Source organism: Sceloporus undulatus, chromosome 1 (genome assembly GCF_019175285.1).
Source record: "Sceloporus undulatus isolate JIND9_A2432 ecotype Alabama chromosome 1, SceUnd_v1.1, whole genome shotgun sequence".
Lineage (NCBI taxonomy): Eukaryota > Metazoa > Chordata > Lepidosauria > Squamata > Phrynosomatidae > Sceloporus > Sceloporus undulatus.
This window is the reverse complement of record NC_056522.1, coordinates 342,746,515-342,763,810: the sequence shown is the minus strand read 5'-3', so window position 1 is coordinate 342,763,810 and position 17,296 is coordinate 342,746,515. Positions and strand designations below refer to the sequence as shown.

The window sequence follows — 17,296 nt, the reverse complement described above, 5'->3', positions numbered from 1 at the left end:
AAGTGAGCATTTCAATGTGTAATGAATAACAGTAATTGATCCAACAGAGCTAAACCTTCTCAATTCTACCCTGGCCATGTGAGTAGACACAAGTTAACCCTAGATAAGAAAAGAGAATGCTAGAATAAAACAACAACAACAACAAAAACCAACAAAGGACCATCAAGTAACTTGCAAGTAACTAGACAGGAGTAAATACCTATTCCTTTGGTGTAATACTGAAGTGATAAAGTAGATGCAAAGTGTGTTTTCTATCTTGGTGCACCAGCTGAAGACATTCATATGTTTTTTAAAAGTAATTAATTATTCAGCTATTTTTGAGCTATGAAAAAATAGTTACTTTTTAAAAATTGTAAATACATAAACAAATTACTTTGAAAGGGTTTTGAACTATAATGGTAGCTCACTGTTTTCAAGTACAGTAATTTTAGAAGTACTGAGGCATCCATAATATTTTTTGCTAATATTTTTTAACCTAAGTGGCTGAGCTTCAGCACTGAGTTGGTGGAAACAGTTATCAATGGAAATTCACCATGTTATCTTTATTTCATTTCAAATTAACTTTTTAAAGAGCCAGCTGCTGTTTTACTAAGTTTTATGTTGTTGTATTATCTTCTTGCCCTATGCTGTGTCAGTACTTTCTGAATGTTCTGTATCTTCATGCATAACTTCAGTGCTTTTCATTTTTGATTATATTTTGTGTTTTTATTATACGCCACTGATTGCAGCTTTTATTGAAATTTAATGTTAAATAAAACTAAATAATCTACTGCTAACTGGATTAGAGCAAATGTGGAATGTGAAACTGGCCCACTAACATGGCTTCAATTTATGGTTCAGGTCCAAAGATTCCAAGATACAAAGTTTAAGGGGGGGAAGCAAAAATGTTCAGATTAAAAAGTGAATAGAAGAAGAATCTCTGCAGTGGTGATAACTCTGCCAAAGTGATAACTCCCTCAAACATGCAGCCTCTGACTTTCCAGGATATTTCTAACCTGTTTCTAAGTGCACAGCTACAGTAAGTGAACTTCACATATCATCTACCTGCTCATTTTGAAAAGAAGACTGGATTTGTATTTGCTAGCATAATATTCTTATGTCGCCTTGAATTCCAATATTAGGAGAAAGATGACATTTAAATGAAGATGATGATGATGATGAATTTTGTTATCACTTTTAATTCCCATTTAGATATATCTGCTTTGAAATGCTGCAATGCTCAGAACATTTTAAACTTTGATTCTCAGAAGGCAATAGAAAATAAATCCAAACAATACATGGACACATGAATGCAAGCATTCACATGAAGAAGTGAGAGGTTGTTCTTCTGTAAAGGGCAAAGGTCCTAAAGCACAAAGGATTTGATTGTACTGTGTGGACTTTATTAAGCACTAGTGTTGTGCAACTTTCATCCATTTTGGAAACATTAATAAAGGCATCCCAATTAATCCCCCTGATAAATGACACAGCAACCATGCTGCCAAGTTGTGTATTACTTGTTCACAGCTGTTATCCTCTGCTATGAACAGGTGAGTTCCAATGGTGTGAAGGCCAATTTGGATCCAATGGTGACAGCTCTTCGGTTTCTATGAAGTAGGACACAGCATGTTGGCACCATTGAACTGGCAAACACAATTATGAGATTGAAAGCAGGAGCCAAATATTGACCCTAGGGAAGAGAGCTACAAATCTACAGGAAAGATATAGAAGAAAGGGTTGCTGGAATATCACTACTACTCACCCATCTAAAGAATTTTTCTTGTCTTATAAAAGTTTTTACACTTCTCAAAATTAAAAATTCTCTCCAAATTTGCCACAAAATGTTCAAGATTTCATAGTAAATCTAATCCTGATTTTTCAACTAATCTAGCCCTGGTTTTTTTTTTTTTTTTTTTTTTTTTTTTTTTTGTAATTAACTTTACACGCTTCAGTTTCTTTGCTAATCTGCTAATTTCTTTGCTACACCCAGAGTATATATGCAGTGCAGAGTTTGGTAATGGTAATATCATCACGTTATAGTAATACTGAATCTCCCAAATAGGAGTATATGGAATCTCATTCAGGCATATGCCAGCAATAACTTTATCTAAAATACTTGCCTCTCTCAAAGTTCCTTGAAAGTTGTGCCAAAGCAACAATCTCCAAATTTCCCTTGAGAATTAACTTTGGGGGAAATTCAGTTCCCAAAATAAACAGGTAATTAGAGTTGGGATCAACCAACAGAACCCTCACCAATTTCAAACGATTGATCCCAATTAGACCTTGCCATCCAAAGCAACAAAATGGAAGGAAAATCTATTTTCTTTTTAGAGATATGTACAGTGCGCCCACATCATACATGGGTGTGCCTTACGCAGCTTCCAACATACGCTGGAAGCCATGCAGGAAACCGCAGCACCATGTGCCATAAAAAGTAATGGCACATGCACCCATGGCACATGCACCGCACACCATTCGCGGAATTTTCCTTGTCCGGAACAGATCCCCCACGTAAGGAAAGGGACCACTGTATTTTTATTTTATTTTATTTTATTTTATTTTATTTTATTTTTAAAAAGCAGCTATTTGCTCTGACCCAGATGCTATAGTTGATACAGTGTCAATGGATGTAACTTTCTTCCATTGGCAAATACTTTTTTTTATTATTCAGACAGGCTTTTTGAACTGAAGGCTTTTAAGGAAAGGGCTGTAAGGTCTGCATTATTTTAATTGTATTCAAAGAGAACCATCTTGTAGAATCTTTGAGATTATCTATGCACAAAAGAGAAAAAAATGTAGCACAAGCTTTTGTAGACTTGGGTCCAAAATACAGTGCAGAAATAATCCAGTTTGAAACTGTTTTAATTGCCCTGGCTCACTGCTACAGAATTCTGAGAATGGTAGTTTTGTGACACATTTAGCTGTTTCTGTCAGAGAGCTACAATTCCCAGAATTCCCTAGCACTGAGCCAGGACAGTTAAAGTGCTCTCAAACTGAATTATTTTTGCAGCTTGTTTTGGAACTTAGTCTACTTTCTGCCTCTGAGGAAATAGGCCAAGTCTACAAAAGCTTATGCTACTTCTTTTGTACAATTAATCTCAAAGATAGTACTGTACAAGGTCCCTTTGCATATTGATATTCCAGACTAACACTAATGTCTCTGAACATTAAATTGTATTTTTACAATTTAACTTTTATATTTATTTTTATATAGAATTATGTTTTTAATATGGCTAACAGTGTAATTTGATTTTAATGTTGGCTTCTTTGAATTTTTTAAATTGCAATCTTTTTAAACTATAAGGTCTCTTGAGTCCCAATTTTGGGGGAAATGTGAGGCATCATGATGATCAAGATGATGAAAAAGTGTGATGGAAGTATTTTAAATAAACAAGCATGAGGTGACTTCATCAGGACAGAAACATAACATATTTTGATCATGATGTTTAACAATAAATTTATTGGCAAAAGAACAAAGGCCAGCCCAATAATCCCAATGATGAAAAGATACCCAAATGTCACTGGACTGATATCCATACTTATGTAAGAAACTTGAAGCAAAGAAGATGCTAAATTGTTCTTTAAAATATGCTCCTTCAGTTTGTTTTTCTATGAGCTCCCTGATAGCAAGAAAGTAAAAATGAAAAATTAATTCAAGTGAATTCAATTAATTCAAATGAAATTCCATAAAAAGGCAGTTTTACTGGATCCACAACATATGTGGGAGTTTTGAATCAAGTTCTGATTTAAAAAAAATGAGAAGTTAACTTGTTTTTAGATGCCAAAATAAAAGTATTCTGTACTTTAAAACCCCAAAGTATGCATGTAAAATCAATGTGTTATGTAGCTTTTTAACAGCTACCACATTTATTATGATATAGATTTTTGTGGACTAAAATCTGCTTCTTTGGGTGCAGCATGACTCAGTACAAAGACACTCATGAGATGGATGTCAGGTTTGATAAGATATCTCTTTTGGGCCAAGATGACATACAATTTCATGCCATTTGTATTATCTGAACTAGTCTCATGAGCATCTACTCCTTTCTTCACTGTCATAAAGCACAAACCTGTAAGTAAAAGAGCAAACATAAAAAGAGGCTGAAAAAAGTAGAGAATGGAACATAAACAAACTCTTGTGACTTAATTGATTTAGGGAGGGGGAAAGTTGTGTGTTAATGCATAATGATTTAAGAGCATGATTATTCCAGGTAAGAAAAACCAGAATGCTTCTAATCTTAGAATCCATTATACTGAGATGTGCATAACTGCCTTCCTTTGTATGGAATCTACCAGAGAAGAAAGCAGCAACAACCAGGTAGCCTTTATTATAATCAAGGCTTGGAAAACTCTGGCCATGCTAACTTGGAGCTACTGAGAACTTTATTCTGAAAAGGTAATTTCCAAGTTGTGATCATGCCTAGATGCAACAGCCTCTCCCTCTCTGAAACCATCAGAGCATTTCCATCATTCTTCCCCTGCTCTTCCCTTCCATTGTGCTTAGTGTTCAGGTTTTGATGGTTTCTCCCTCCATTCTCTCCATCCCTTTTGTGTTTCACCTTTTATATTGTAACCAGAGGGAGGGGTGGGAATTGCCTGTCTTATTCCTGCTGCTTCTAACCTAAAGTAAAAATGGTTTTTCAAGGGTAAAAATGGCAGGGTCAGACAAACAGGCAGATATCCCCCCATGGAAACCAACCTTGAAGGGCTGCATTCTTGAGTAAAGGATAACAGTATGTGGCTCCACCCCAGGTTGCAGAGAATCCCAGGCCACTGTGCCATGAGAATCCATTTGTGATATAGGCATGGACCAGCATCTGGATGCCAGTAAGGTATGTTTATTACGGCTGTTAACACTGTGCATACAGCTTGTAATGGGGTTCCTTTTCTTTCCTAACACCAGCAAAACAAGTACTTCAGCCAGGACTAATTTGAATGTTATAGGCTGCTAGTCTTTATATCCTCCAGCCTTGGTCCTTATTATAGGATGTCCTTTTCCCTGCTCTCCCACTTTGTCTTCTCATTTTCCACTCCTCCTGGTTGCCCTATCCATTTCCTGTTTACCCTTATGTTGATACCTGCCTCCTGGAAGGTTCCCTTTCCCCCTCAGGTCTCTTCCTCTCTCCCTGCTTGGTCCTTCATCTAGAAAGTCCTGTGAATGCTCCCTCCTGTACCAATACACCCATTGGACAGGCTTCTCTGTCTCTCTTCCCAATGCCCCTCTTCATCTGGGGTTGCCTCATCATCTCTCTCTTCTCTCCTGAGGCTTAGGAAACATCTCCTTATCAACTTCCTCTTCTTGCCTCATCCTGTCCATGTCCTTCTTTCCTGTTCCAGTCTACTACCTTGTACAAGAATAATTTGGACTCTTAGAGGAAGAGGAACCAACAAAGTGAGAATAGCCATTTGCCAGTCCACCGAGACACTGAGTCTGGAGCATGACATCAAACCTCAGTTCAACCATTCATGACCTTCCAGATCCGAAGACCCATCAAACCAAGTTCCTCAAGCCAAAAACCCTACTGGCTAGTCACTGAATCAGAGCTCCCCCCCCAAAAAAAAAAAAACCCAGAATTCTCATCCCAGGGATAACACACACCACTAATTTTGCTCATTGCTGCAGCAGCCTGGAACAAGATCATAGATAAGTAAATGAATGTCTTGATCCAAACTAGATGGTTGCCCCTTAAAAGATCTCCATTCTTGCAACACTGAGCCTGATGGCGCTATATGACTCAGTAGCCACCACTTGGGCAAACTGGCCAATGTTTCTGTGAGATCCATTCAGGATTCTGAAGAAACTCTGACTGACGTTGCTCTCTCATCCTTTCCTGTCATTCCTTTGTTTTGATTCTACTCCAGACCACTGCCTAGGCTGAAACAACAGATAGCGAGTGAGTGCTGAAGTCATTCCCTGCCGGCCATTTTTCTGATCTTGAAGAATGCAGGCTTTGAAATAAAGAGTTAGAATCACTTACAGGACTCAATTCAAGCAAAAAAACTAAATACTTAGGAATCTGGGTTTCAAACAAGAATCCAGATTTATTTTCCAATAATTATGGGAAATTGTGGCAAAGTGTAAAAAATGTTTTAGAAAACTGCAAAAGCTTGAATTTATCCTTGATGGGAAGAACTGCGGTAAAAATTAATATACTACCGATTTTTTAAATTTCAATCAATCCCAATTATTGCTATTGAAAAGCCATTTAATAATAATAATAATAATAATAATAATAATAATAATAATAATAGGATTTATTTATATGCTGCCCAATCACTGGGAATCCAGGCAACTTACAACAGAGGGGATAATAGATGGTTCCCTGCCCTCAGGCTTACAATCTAAAAAGACACGACACAAAAGGAGAAGTGAATGGTGAGGGGGGAGGGGATCAGGTCCAGCATTCTTCTCTCCCTCTGAGGCCTGGACCAAGGCAGATGAACTGGAGGGAGGGCTCTTCTTCTTCAGGCTAGCCCTGATGGAGCTGAACTTGCCTGGTCAACTCCCTCACAGGCCAGAAGATGACAGTTATGGAGGGAGGAGTCTCTTTCTTCAGGCGAGCCTTAATGGAACTGAGCCTGCCTGGTCAGTTTAGAGAATGGCAACAGGAAATTTTGAAGTTTATTTGGAGGGGCAAAAAAGCGAGAGTAAAAATGAAATATCTTCAGGATGCAAAAGAGGGGGGGGCTTGCCGAATCTTAGGATATATTTTGAATCGGCTTGTTTGTCATGCATAAAAGACTGGATTAACCTAAAAGACGATGACCTGCTGAATTTAGAAGTGTAAACCTAAGATTCAGATGGCATGCCTATCTCTTCTATGACAAAGACAAAGTAAATCGAGATTTTACCAACCATTTTGTAAGATATCCTCTATTTAGGGTTTGAAAAAAATACAAAAAACGAATATGTACAAAAATTCCCCTTTGGGTATCCACACATGAAGCCTTTTTTAAATATAACTCCCAAAAAAAGAGAAATGGATCTCATATGAAGATTTGATTTGGATGAATAAAAATGGCTATGAGCTAAAGTCACGAGAAAAGCTTACTGATCAAGGGTATGAAATATCCTGGATTTTTTATAGACAACTATGAGAACAATTCCTCATGGCTATAAAACAATATGATACTGGTAAAGCAGATTCTGATTTAGAACAGGAATTAATGTCAAATAAAGATGCTCTACTAGGAAGATTATATAAATGTATCCTTAAATACTACATGGAAGAGGAGGTGGTAAGTAAACACATGATTATGTGGTCCCAGAACTTTGGTTTTTCTATTGAACTAGATCAGTGGGAATACACTTGGAAAAACAAACTGAAATACAGTCGGCCCTTCTTTATACACGGATTTGTTATACACGGATTTAAGCATACACGGTTAGAAAATGTTCCAAAAAAGTATAAATTTACCTTGATGTTCCATTTTTTATTAGGGACACCATTTTGCTATGTCATTATACTTAATGGGACTTGAGCATACACGGATTTTGTTATACACGGGGGATCTTGGAACCAAACCCCAGCGTATAATAAGGATCCACTGTATACTTGTAGCCAAAATGTTAAAGAAAATTAAGATTTATTTTCGTTGGTATCTAACTCCTCAAAAAATTAGTAAAATGTATAATAATTGTAGTAATTTGTGTTGGAAAGAACAAGGTTCAATTCATCACATGTGGTGGACATGTGGGAAGGCAATACAAATCCGGAAGTTGGAAACTAAGAAAATAGCTACCATACCTCTTAAGTTCTCGCCTGAAGGGTTTTTGCTCAACGTAATTGATTTAGATTTGGGAAAAAAGTATGGTAAAATATTATTCTATACGTTGTCAGCTACAAGAATAATGTATGTCCAGAAGTGGAAATTAAAGGAAATCCCCACAAAGGACTACTGGATGTATAGACTACTGGACATGATGGAGATGGACAAGCTATCATACAAAGAAAAGTGGAACAACATTATTATCTTTCTCAAGAAAGAAGGGGGAAGAAATGCTGTCCTGGGAATAGATTTAGTTTAAAATTTTTGGTTTGGCTTATAGCAATATAACAACTGAAAAATAGAAGTGTGTTGATATCTAAATTCCAATGACATTTACTTTAATTGGAATGGGCTTGCTTTATTTAATTTACACTGTAATGAAGACTGTAGAGGAGTTTAGAATTTGTAAAAACAAGTATAATTAAAATAGTAAACTCATTACTGTGATTTTTATTTAACATGTAATCTAAAATCTAAGAATCCAAAAATAAAAAGATAAGACTGGTAGTAAGGAAGTAATGAATGAGAAGTGTATATATGTTTTATACGTGATTGAAGTTATTTGTGTATGTGTTGAAGGTACTGTCTTGTTGTTTATATGTTATGAATAAATGATAAATGTTGATTTTTATATATTTTTAAACTTTAATAAAAACTACTGTACTTTAACAAAAAAGAATTCAGGCTTGGAGAAAGTAGCTGGCAGGGCACACTTTTTATAAGGAAAATGGTCAGAAAGGATATAGTCAAGCACTCTCTATCCACTAGTCTTTTATTCAAATATGCAAACTCCTAAAGCTTTTCTCCAGTTCAAACAAAGCAAAAAATTGGCCACATCTACATGAGGCATCTGGTGTGAGGTCCACAGTTTCATGCAGCTGCTGCATTGAAAGGCTACCAATGGCATAGGAAAGATGCATCTCATAATCAAGCGAATGACTTCGGATGCAGGCAAACCAAGACTTTGAATAGCATTGATTCATTCGTTTTGTCAAACCAGCATGCCCCAAAGTAAAAACTACATAGCAGAATTGAGGATATTGAGCTGAAGAACTGGAAAATATGTCTATTGTATGGATGAATATTTTCTTGGGAGAGAAAAAACTTATTTTTAAAAAATTGTAGAGAACAAAATTAAATTGAATCTTTACTGTATTCTTTCATACATCTGTACTGCACTAACTGCAGCTTTGCAATTTTATTTACCTTTTATTTACCTAAGTGCTTTGCAATTTTATTTACCTTTTATGAATTAAATTATAAAGTACATGCCATGTCTAAACTGATATTTCAAAGCAGTGTACATAAATAAGAGCCAGCACAGTCATCAAAATACAAAATATTAAATTTCACTATATAAAACATTTATCATGTAAACCTTACCAGAACATACTCCACTATGTTGCACCTGTACATACCATCCTCAGAATGGAATGTCTTTTTGAGTATGTAACTGGATTTTTTTTAAGTTGCTCTAAAACCTAAAATTCTCATTCATTTTCTCCTTTGTCCTCAAAAAGCAACATTCCACTCTAGCAAACACAACACTCACCTGGAACACGACTGGCATCTGATGAAGCATTTTCAAAGGAAGCAGGAAATGGGTTGAGAGAGGGGGAAAGAGAGAGAAAGAGAAAGTATATTAGAAAACCCATGCACACACACAAGCAGCTTAGCTTCTTTGCATGGAAATCAATTTCATGCAAAACTAGAAGTTTGCTTTGAAAGTCACCCATCTACAGCCATTAGCCCACCCATGCAAGGGATAAGGACTTGGCTTGCCCTTCCTCTGTGCATGTAGGAATAAATCGGATATCCTATCTGTCTGGAAGGAAAGAGAAGTTCCGGAATCAGATATATCCAACTCAGCCAACTCCTGAAAGAATATTGGTTAGAATATTCTGTGTCATTTAATTTAACACTCAGTTTCAGAGAAAGAGAGAAAAACAACATTGCTTAGCAGCAGGATAGTTTCACACACATAAATTCAAATTAATTCTAGTTCTACTGGAAAAGGAGAGAAGGTGGTTTCAGTTTCTCAGAGGATTCACATGAATGTATGACCAGTTGCTGAGCTCTCAAACTCTGTTGCCAAAGGGGAACAAAAAAAATGTTAATCTTGTACATGTCCACCATTTCCTATGATCATCCTTCATTGCAGACAATGGGGAAAATTTGCTGGAGTTTTCAATGTATCATCTTTCACCATAATTCAGTAGCAGCACACATTCTTTGCACACAGGGTACCCCTTGTCCAGTTCCTGTCATCTCTACTGAAAAGAGTTCATAGAGTTGTTCTGTGTCCCAAAGTCTGCCAGTACTTCTTTCTTACTATTAAGGAATTTTTATTCCATTTTTCTATACAAGTCCCCATCACAACAGCAGTTACAAGACCACAATTAGCAATTAAATGCTGATTAGTGCTAAAACAATTAAAATAGAATAGTAAAACAATTGTTCAAGAATACAATTCGTTTACCATTAGTAAAAGTAATAATGAAGAGGTACATGGTAAGTTGGTTGATGAACTACCATATGGCTGCTGTCGTTATACAATTGCCTAAAGATATGGGCTACTCTATTTAAGTTGCTGTGATTGCTAGTTTTTCCACTCTATAGCAACAATCTATGACAAATCCTAAAGATATGGCTTTTTAAATGTAGAGTTTTATTCTGTAGGAAATCAAAGCCAGACCTGTATATCATGAGTTGTGAAACTGTGGTGTACCAGATGTTGCAGGCTTCCAACTTCCAAGAGCCCTACTCCACTAACATTTCTATACTGTAGTTAGAAATAATGGGAATGTTGCAGGTTTAAACCTGCTGCATTTGAAAGCTACTCATGAAAGCAATAACAATACACATACCAATGACAATGCACATATGTGGACTTATAAAGTGCATCCATTTTATAATAGGTCATAAAGCCAACTGAAACTTCTGACACATAATGGGCAGAGTAATTTACAAGTACATGGAGGCTATTCAAGCACCATTTATTTTATTTATTTAATATCCTGCCTTTCTCCCAACATAGGAGCCAAGGTAGCATACAATTCAAAAGCACAATACAATTCAAAAATTGTTAATATAAAAGTTAAAATAATTACGTTACTGGCATTTTTAAATTTAAAAACAAGTTAAAAACAGCATTAAAAGACATATAGAAACTTAATAATATGAAAACAGTACAGCCCTCCGCCTCATTTAAAGTTTTGTCTGCAGCATACACTATAAACCTTCCTTAAATTAAAATATCTTTACCTTCTCCTTGGCTCTTGTATGTCTGTGTGCACATTTCTAAATAAACACTGTTATGACCAGTATACATAGGTAAGAAGATCCTTGTAGTTATCCTCTTCTCACAAGCCTCCTTTTGAGCTATCATTTCCATGAATTTCAAGGAAGCACTAGCAATGCTGGTGGGGACTCCCAATGTCCCTCACCTTTTAGAGTAACAACTGCCATTCCCTGTCAGCAAAATCCTTATCTAGAAACAAGATCCCTCTGTATTATCAAATGGTTTAAATGAGGTCCTGCTATTTGTCATAACCATACTCAGCTATGTTCAATGGGGAACAATCTCATCTTTGCCTCATTGGTGAGTGCTATCCCACACAACTGCAGAGACTGGCTATTCAGCGGTGACTGACTAATTCAGTGATGGCGAACTTATGGCACGCATGCCAGAGGTGGCACTCCGAGCCCTCTCTGTTGGCACATGTGCCATCACCCCAGCACAGAGTTTGCCAGAGTTTGTTACTAGAAAGCCAGAGGGACATGGCACTTGGCAATAAATAAGTGGGTTTTGGGTTGCAGGTTAGGCACTCAGCCTCTAAAAGGTTCACCATAACTGGACTAATTCAATATACCCTGCATTGTTAAGCTTCTTCTTCTTCTTCTTATTATTATTATTATTATTTATAGTCCGCCTCTCCCTGGAGGATCGGGGTGGGTTACAATCAAAATAAAACATAGTAAAATAATAACACAATCCCTAATCCACAATTTAAAATACAACAGCATAAAAATCAGTTAGTAAAAGCACAATAAAAATTACAATCAAATGTAATCCCCATTGCAATGAGGCAGTTTAAGGGAGAGTCAAAGAAGGCATAGTTGTGGGACAGTGGAGAGGGCCCATGTGTTAGTCTGGGAAAGCTTTACTGGATACAAGAGTTTAGGCCTCAGAACCTGTCTTTTTCCCGCCTCACTTCTCATTGTCTTCCTCAAGGATTTGTGTTATGTTGGTTTTGGATCCTGTTGTAAGGATCCTGGATTTTGTCCTATACATACCTACATGCTATGTATAGAATAGGGATTTAGTTAAGCTGTTCTCTCTTTCTTTGCACCACAATAAATCTACCTCCTTTGAAATACTGTGTGAGCTGGTTATTCCAAACAGCCTTAATCTATCCTGAAAAGCCATATCTGTGATGGCTTCCTGCATTAGAGTACATTCCTGCACCATATTGCCTTGTGAAATGGAGGCATCAAGCATCTCATAGATTTTCCCCTCAAAAAACAAAAGTGGTTTTACTGTCTGAAATGAGGAAGGAACAAAGAAAGAAAAAAGGAAGGAAGGAAGAGGCAATGTACTTTAGTGGATGGAATTGGGTTTTGCCAAAGAAAGGTCGTTTGGAGCATTTTCTTTAGGGCAGAAAGGAGCAGGAGTTTGTGGCTTGATTCTGATGCCAGTGGTAGTACCACCAGGCTTCTGGTGACACCAGCAAGAGTCCAGAAGAGTAGCTTTGTGGTCACATGAACCATGCCATCCACCATGAGCTTAGAGCAAGGCTGCTAATTAACTGAAAAAGTTTGCTAGTAGTTTTAATAACCAAGAAGAAAAAACAAATTAAATAAGCGAACAGTTTGTGAAATGTGACTAATTAACTTTTTAGAGTACTGCTTATTAAACTGTAGTTAAACAAACATACTATTGTGTCAGGGATGATGGGAGTTGTAGCTCTTCACCTCTGGCTCTAACTCACCACCTTGTTACGCAGTGGTGCTGACCAGCTTTGGTCAGTGGTTAATGCTTTTCTTCCAAAGCAGCAGAGTTTCAGAGAATAGGCTGAAGACCCTGACAAACTCTCCAAGCCTTCTCACTCTTCTTCCTGAGATGTCTCCAGGATTCTGCCGGCTCTTGTATCTTCACTCAAGACACCAGACAACTCAGTAGTCTTATATAAAAGATCTACTTTATTCTACTACATACAAATACTCTATGCCCTCACAATCTCCAATATCTCCAAAACACTCAAACTACCCACAAAATACATTGGCAAACATAGCAATTATTATAGCCATTGTTAATCACCACCCACTAGTCAGTTTCCACCCAGTGGGCGTGTACATTCATTTTGATTGGTTCACATAGTTCAACCCATACTTAAGAATTTCATCATTTCACCTTGTACACTTAATGAATCTCAGGTGTTTCCAATTGTCCATTCTATAACTCTGTCCTTGACATTCAAGACTTCTAAATTACATTAGCTTTTTCACCTGTGTGGCTTCTTAATTGCTCTTGCTTAGTCATTATGACTTTCACATACATGTTTTATTTCTACTACTGTATGTCCCATGTTGCATTTTCCTTAACATATTGTGCTGAAGGGAAGGTGACATGATATACAAACAGACACAAAGCCATGCATTCTAAATGCACCCTGTTTTGAAGCAAATCACTTTTCCCCGCTAATAATATTTCAGTTTTCTTCTGGTAAACCCTTTCTGAGATCCTTTCCTTAATATAAAGAATTTCTTCCTCATGAAAAAATATGCATATGATTTCAAGTTAGAACACATATACTAAAAGTATCAGCATTTTTAGCAGACAGCTGAATTAGTGGAGGGGTGGGAGTGGTGATGCTTCACCTAAATCCAAAACACACTGTAGAAATAATCTAGTCTGAGACTGCTTTAACTGCCCTGGGTCAGTTAGGGTTAAGGAATCCTGGGAATGGTAGTCTGTTGTGGCATGGGAGCTCTCTGACAGAGAAGGCTAAATGTCCAACAAAACTACAGTGTTCACAGACTGGATTGTTTCTGCATTGTGTTTTGGACCTATCACTATGCTCAGTCCATGGACTTCCTGACTGAATAGCATGTATTTGGACCTCTTTGCCCATACATCCATAGGCTTTTATTTTTCACCTTCTCTTTCCTCTGCCAGCTGTGTTAGCCCCTTTTCCTCATCTTTTAGATGTGATGAGGAGGGAGGGGACCCACTGGAAAAAGTCAGTTTGAGGAGGGATGTTTCTTGACCAAGTAAGAACAAGGGAGGAGTACTAAAAATTTCCATTATAGGTGCTTCTACTCACTCAAGCTTCCTTGATCCCGTTTCATCTCTAAGACATACACAAACAAATACACAGAGGCAAACATACACAAAAAGAGACAGAGAGACTTTTTCTGGCATTCACAATTTGAAGAGGTAAAGTAAGGGGAAAGGTGAAGTAACATTCTTCCTCCCCTTCCCACTTTGCTACTCTAATTCCCCGTCTTATGAAACTTCTACGCTTTATAAACAATTATGTGGCAGCTCTCTTAATATAATCCATAGCAAAGGAAAACAATGGTATGTGTAAATGTAAATGTTAAAAGCACTAATTGTTGTATATAGAGTTGGAAAAAGCAAATAAGTCTAATCAGGAAGAGGACACTAGCTTCTATTGTAACAGAAAATATACACCCTGTAACATATGAATATATAGAATTATAGAATCATAGAGTTGGAAGAGACCGCAAGGGCCATCCAGTCCAACCCCCTGCCATGCAGGAAATCCAAATCATCCCCGACAGGTGGCCATACAGCCTCAGCTTAAAGACCTCCAAGGAGGGAGACTCCACTACACTCTGAGGGGGTGTGTTCCACTGTCGAACAGCCCTTACTGTCAGCAGGTTCTTCCTAATGTTGAGGTGGAATCTCTTTTCCTGCAGCTTGCATCCATTGCTCCGGGTCCTAGTCTCTGAAGCAGCAGAAAACAAGTCAGCTCTCTCCTCAGTATGACATCTGTTCAAGTATTTAAACAGGGCTATCATATCACCTCTTAACCTTCTCTTCTCCAGGCTAAACATCCCCAGCTCCTTAAGTCGTTCCTCATAGGGCATGGTTTCCAGACCTTTCACCATTTTTGTCGCCCTCCTTTGGACATGTTCCAGTTTTTCAACATCCTTTTTAAATTGTGGTGCCCAGAACTGGACGCAATATTCCAGGTGGGGCCTGACCAGAGCAGAATAGAGTGGCACTATTACTTCCCTTGATCTAGACACTATACTTCTATTGATGCAGCCTAAAACTGCATGTTGACTTTTTGTGATTATGGCATTGCTTTCTAGATGTTCACAGACTCTCTGTTTAATGATCTGCTCTAGAATCTTTCCTGGTATAGATGTCAGACTAACTGGACAATAATTGTTTGGATCCTCTTTTTTCCCCTTTTTGAAGATGGGGACAACGTTTGCCCTCCTCTGCTGGGACTTCTCCTGTTCTCCAGGAGTTCTCAAAGATTATTGCCAATGGCTCCGATATTACATTTGTCAGCTCTTTTAATACGCTTGGATGTAGTTCATCTGGTCCTGGAGATTTATATTCGTTTAGATTAACCAGATATTCTTGTACTATCTCTTTACTTATTCTGTGCTGAAATTCCCCAGTTCTGTCCTCTGCTCCATTATCGTCATGTTGAGCACCCTTTTCCTTTTCTGAGAAGATTGAGGCAAAGAAGGTGTTGAGTAATTCTGCCTTTTCTCTGTCCCCTGTTAGCATTTTGCCATCTTCTCCACACAGTGGCCCTACCGTTTCCTTCTTCTTCCTTTTGCTGTGGACATATCCCAAAAATCCCTTTATGTTGTTCTTAACCTCTCTAGCAAGCCTGAGTTCATTCTGCACTTTAGCTTTTCTGACTTTACCCCTACACATGCTCTCTATTTGAATTCCTCTTTGGTGATTTCTCCATTTTTCCATTTCTTATACATGTTCCGTTTAAAACTTAACTCAGTTGAAAGTCACCCTTAGTCATCCATCCTGGTTTCTTGAGACATCTCCCATTTTTCTTCCTCATTGGAACTGTTTGAAATTGTGCTTTCAGTATCTCTCCTTTGAGAAACTCGCATCCATCTTGAATTCCCTTCTCTTTTAGTATTCCTGACCATGTATTACCCCAGTATTTCTTTAAGTTTACTAAAATCAGCTTTCCTAAAGTCTAGAATGCATGTCTGACTATGCCTGGCTTCTCCTTTCCACTGTATAACAAACTCCAGGAGTGCATGATCACTCCCACCCAAGTATCCCACCATTTGCACCCCATTAACTAGGTCATCCTTGTTGGTTAGGAGCAGATCCAAAATAGTTGATCCCCTTGTTGCCTCTTCCACCTTTTGGACAATGAAATTGTCTCCAAGGTGTAAAGGTACCAATCAGGAGAAACAAACAAACTAGGTCCATGATCCAAGATGGCTTTTTATTTTGCATGCAAATGAACACAGAGGAATCATTTCTACCAAACTGTGCCACCAGACAAAGCAGAGAGCAGCCTTTTATATAGAAGACAGTGCTTAAGCTTCGGGCACCCTCCTTCTGAACTTTCAATAACCCAAATTAAAAGTGTTCTTAACATTTAATGAGGATGAAACTCTATGTCTTATCATTTGACACCGAAAACTGATTTATCTCCCTCCTTGTCTGGGTCAGCTTGGCCTTGACTCTGCAGGTGCACTGTCATCGTGCCAAAACTCAGAAAGGGGAAGGTGGGGAGAGAAAGTAAGGAGTAGAAGAGGGGGGCAACCCAGCCAAAGGAAGAGCAGCGAGAGAGGGGGGTTTATCAAACCCTAACAAAGGCAAGTGAGGAATTTGCTAGACCTTAAGGATTTGGCTAAGTCTGACTTCCAGGAAACATCAGGATAGTTGAAGTCACCCATCACTACTACATTGCTCTTTTCTGAATGTGTGGTCATCTGTTCTAGAAAGACATCATCCAATTCCTCAGTCTGACTTGTGGGTCTCTAATAGACTCCCACAATAAGGTCATTGTTGTTTACCTCTAATTTTTATCCAGATGCTCTCCACCTGGCTTCCATGATTAATGTCCTGGATCTCTTCACTGGTGTAAATGTCCCTGACATATAAGGCTATTCTTCCTCCTTTCCTGTTTGGCCTATTTCTCTTGAAAAGGTTATACCTCCTGTATTCCTACATTCCAATCATGAGACTCATCCCACCAGGTTTCAGTGATGCCTTTTGTATCATATTTAGCCATTATGGAGAGGCCTATGAGGACTATAATATAGTATATGTGGCTTAGTGGTTAAGATGCCAGTTCTGACAATCCTAAGGTCAGAAGGTAGGCAGTTTGAGGCCCAGGTGCCCCATGATGGGGTGAGCTCCTGTCAGTAGTCTCAGCGTCTGCCAACTTAGTAATTTCAAAGCATGCAAATGCAAGTAGATAAATAGGTACCACTTCAGTGGGAAGGTAATAGTGTTCCATGCATTCATGCAGGCCACACGACAACCAGAGTTGTCTTTGGAGAACACTGAGTCTTG

General features: G+C 38.0%; 1 protein-coding gene across 25 annotated transcripts in view; it reads right to left on the bottom strand.

The window, feature by feature from the left end:
- Window positions 1–17,296, bottom strand: part of NRXN3 (neurexin 3) — a 1,626,608-nt gene that overhangs the window by 1,565,096 nt on the left and 44,216 nt on the right. For all 25 annotated transcript variants that reach the window (XM_042468184.1, XM_042468325.1, XM_042468193.1 and 22 more), the window contains exon 2: window positions 9,302–9,319. In XM_042468184.1, the coding sequence (XP_042324118.1) occupies window positions 9,302–9,319 (18 nt within the window). The remainder of the gene's footprint in view (window positions 1–9,301; window positions 9,320–17,296) is intronic.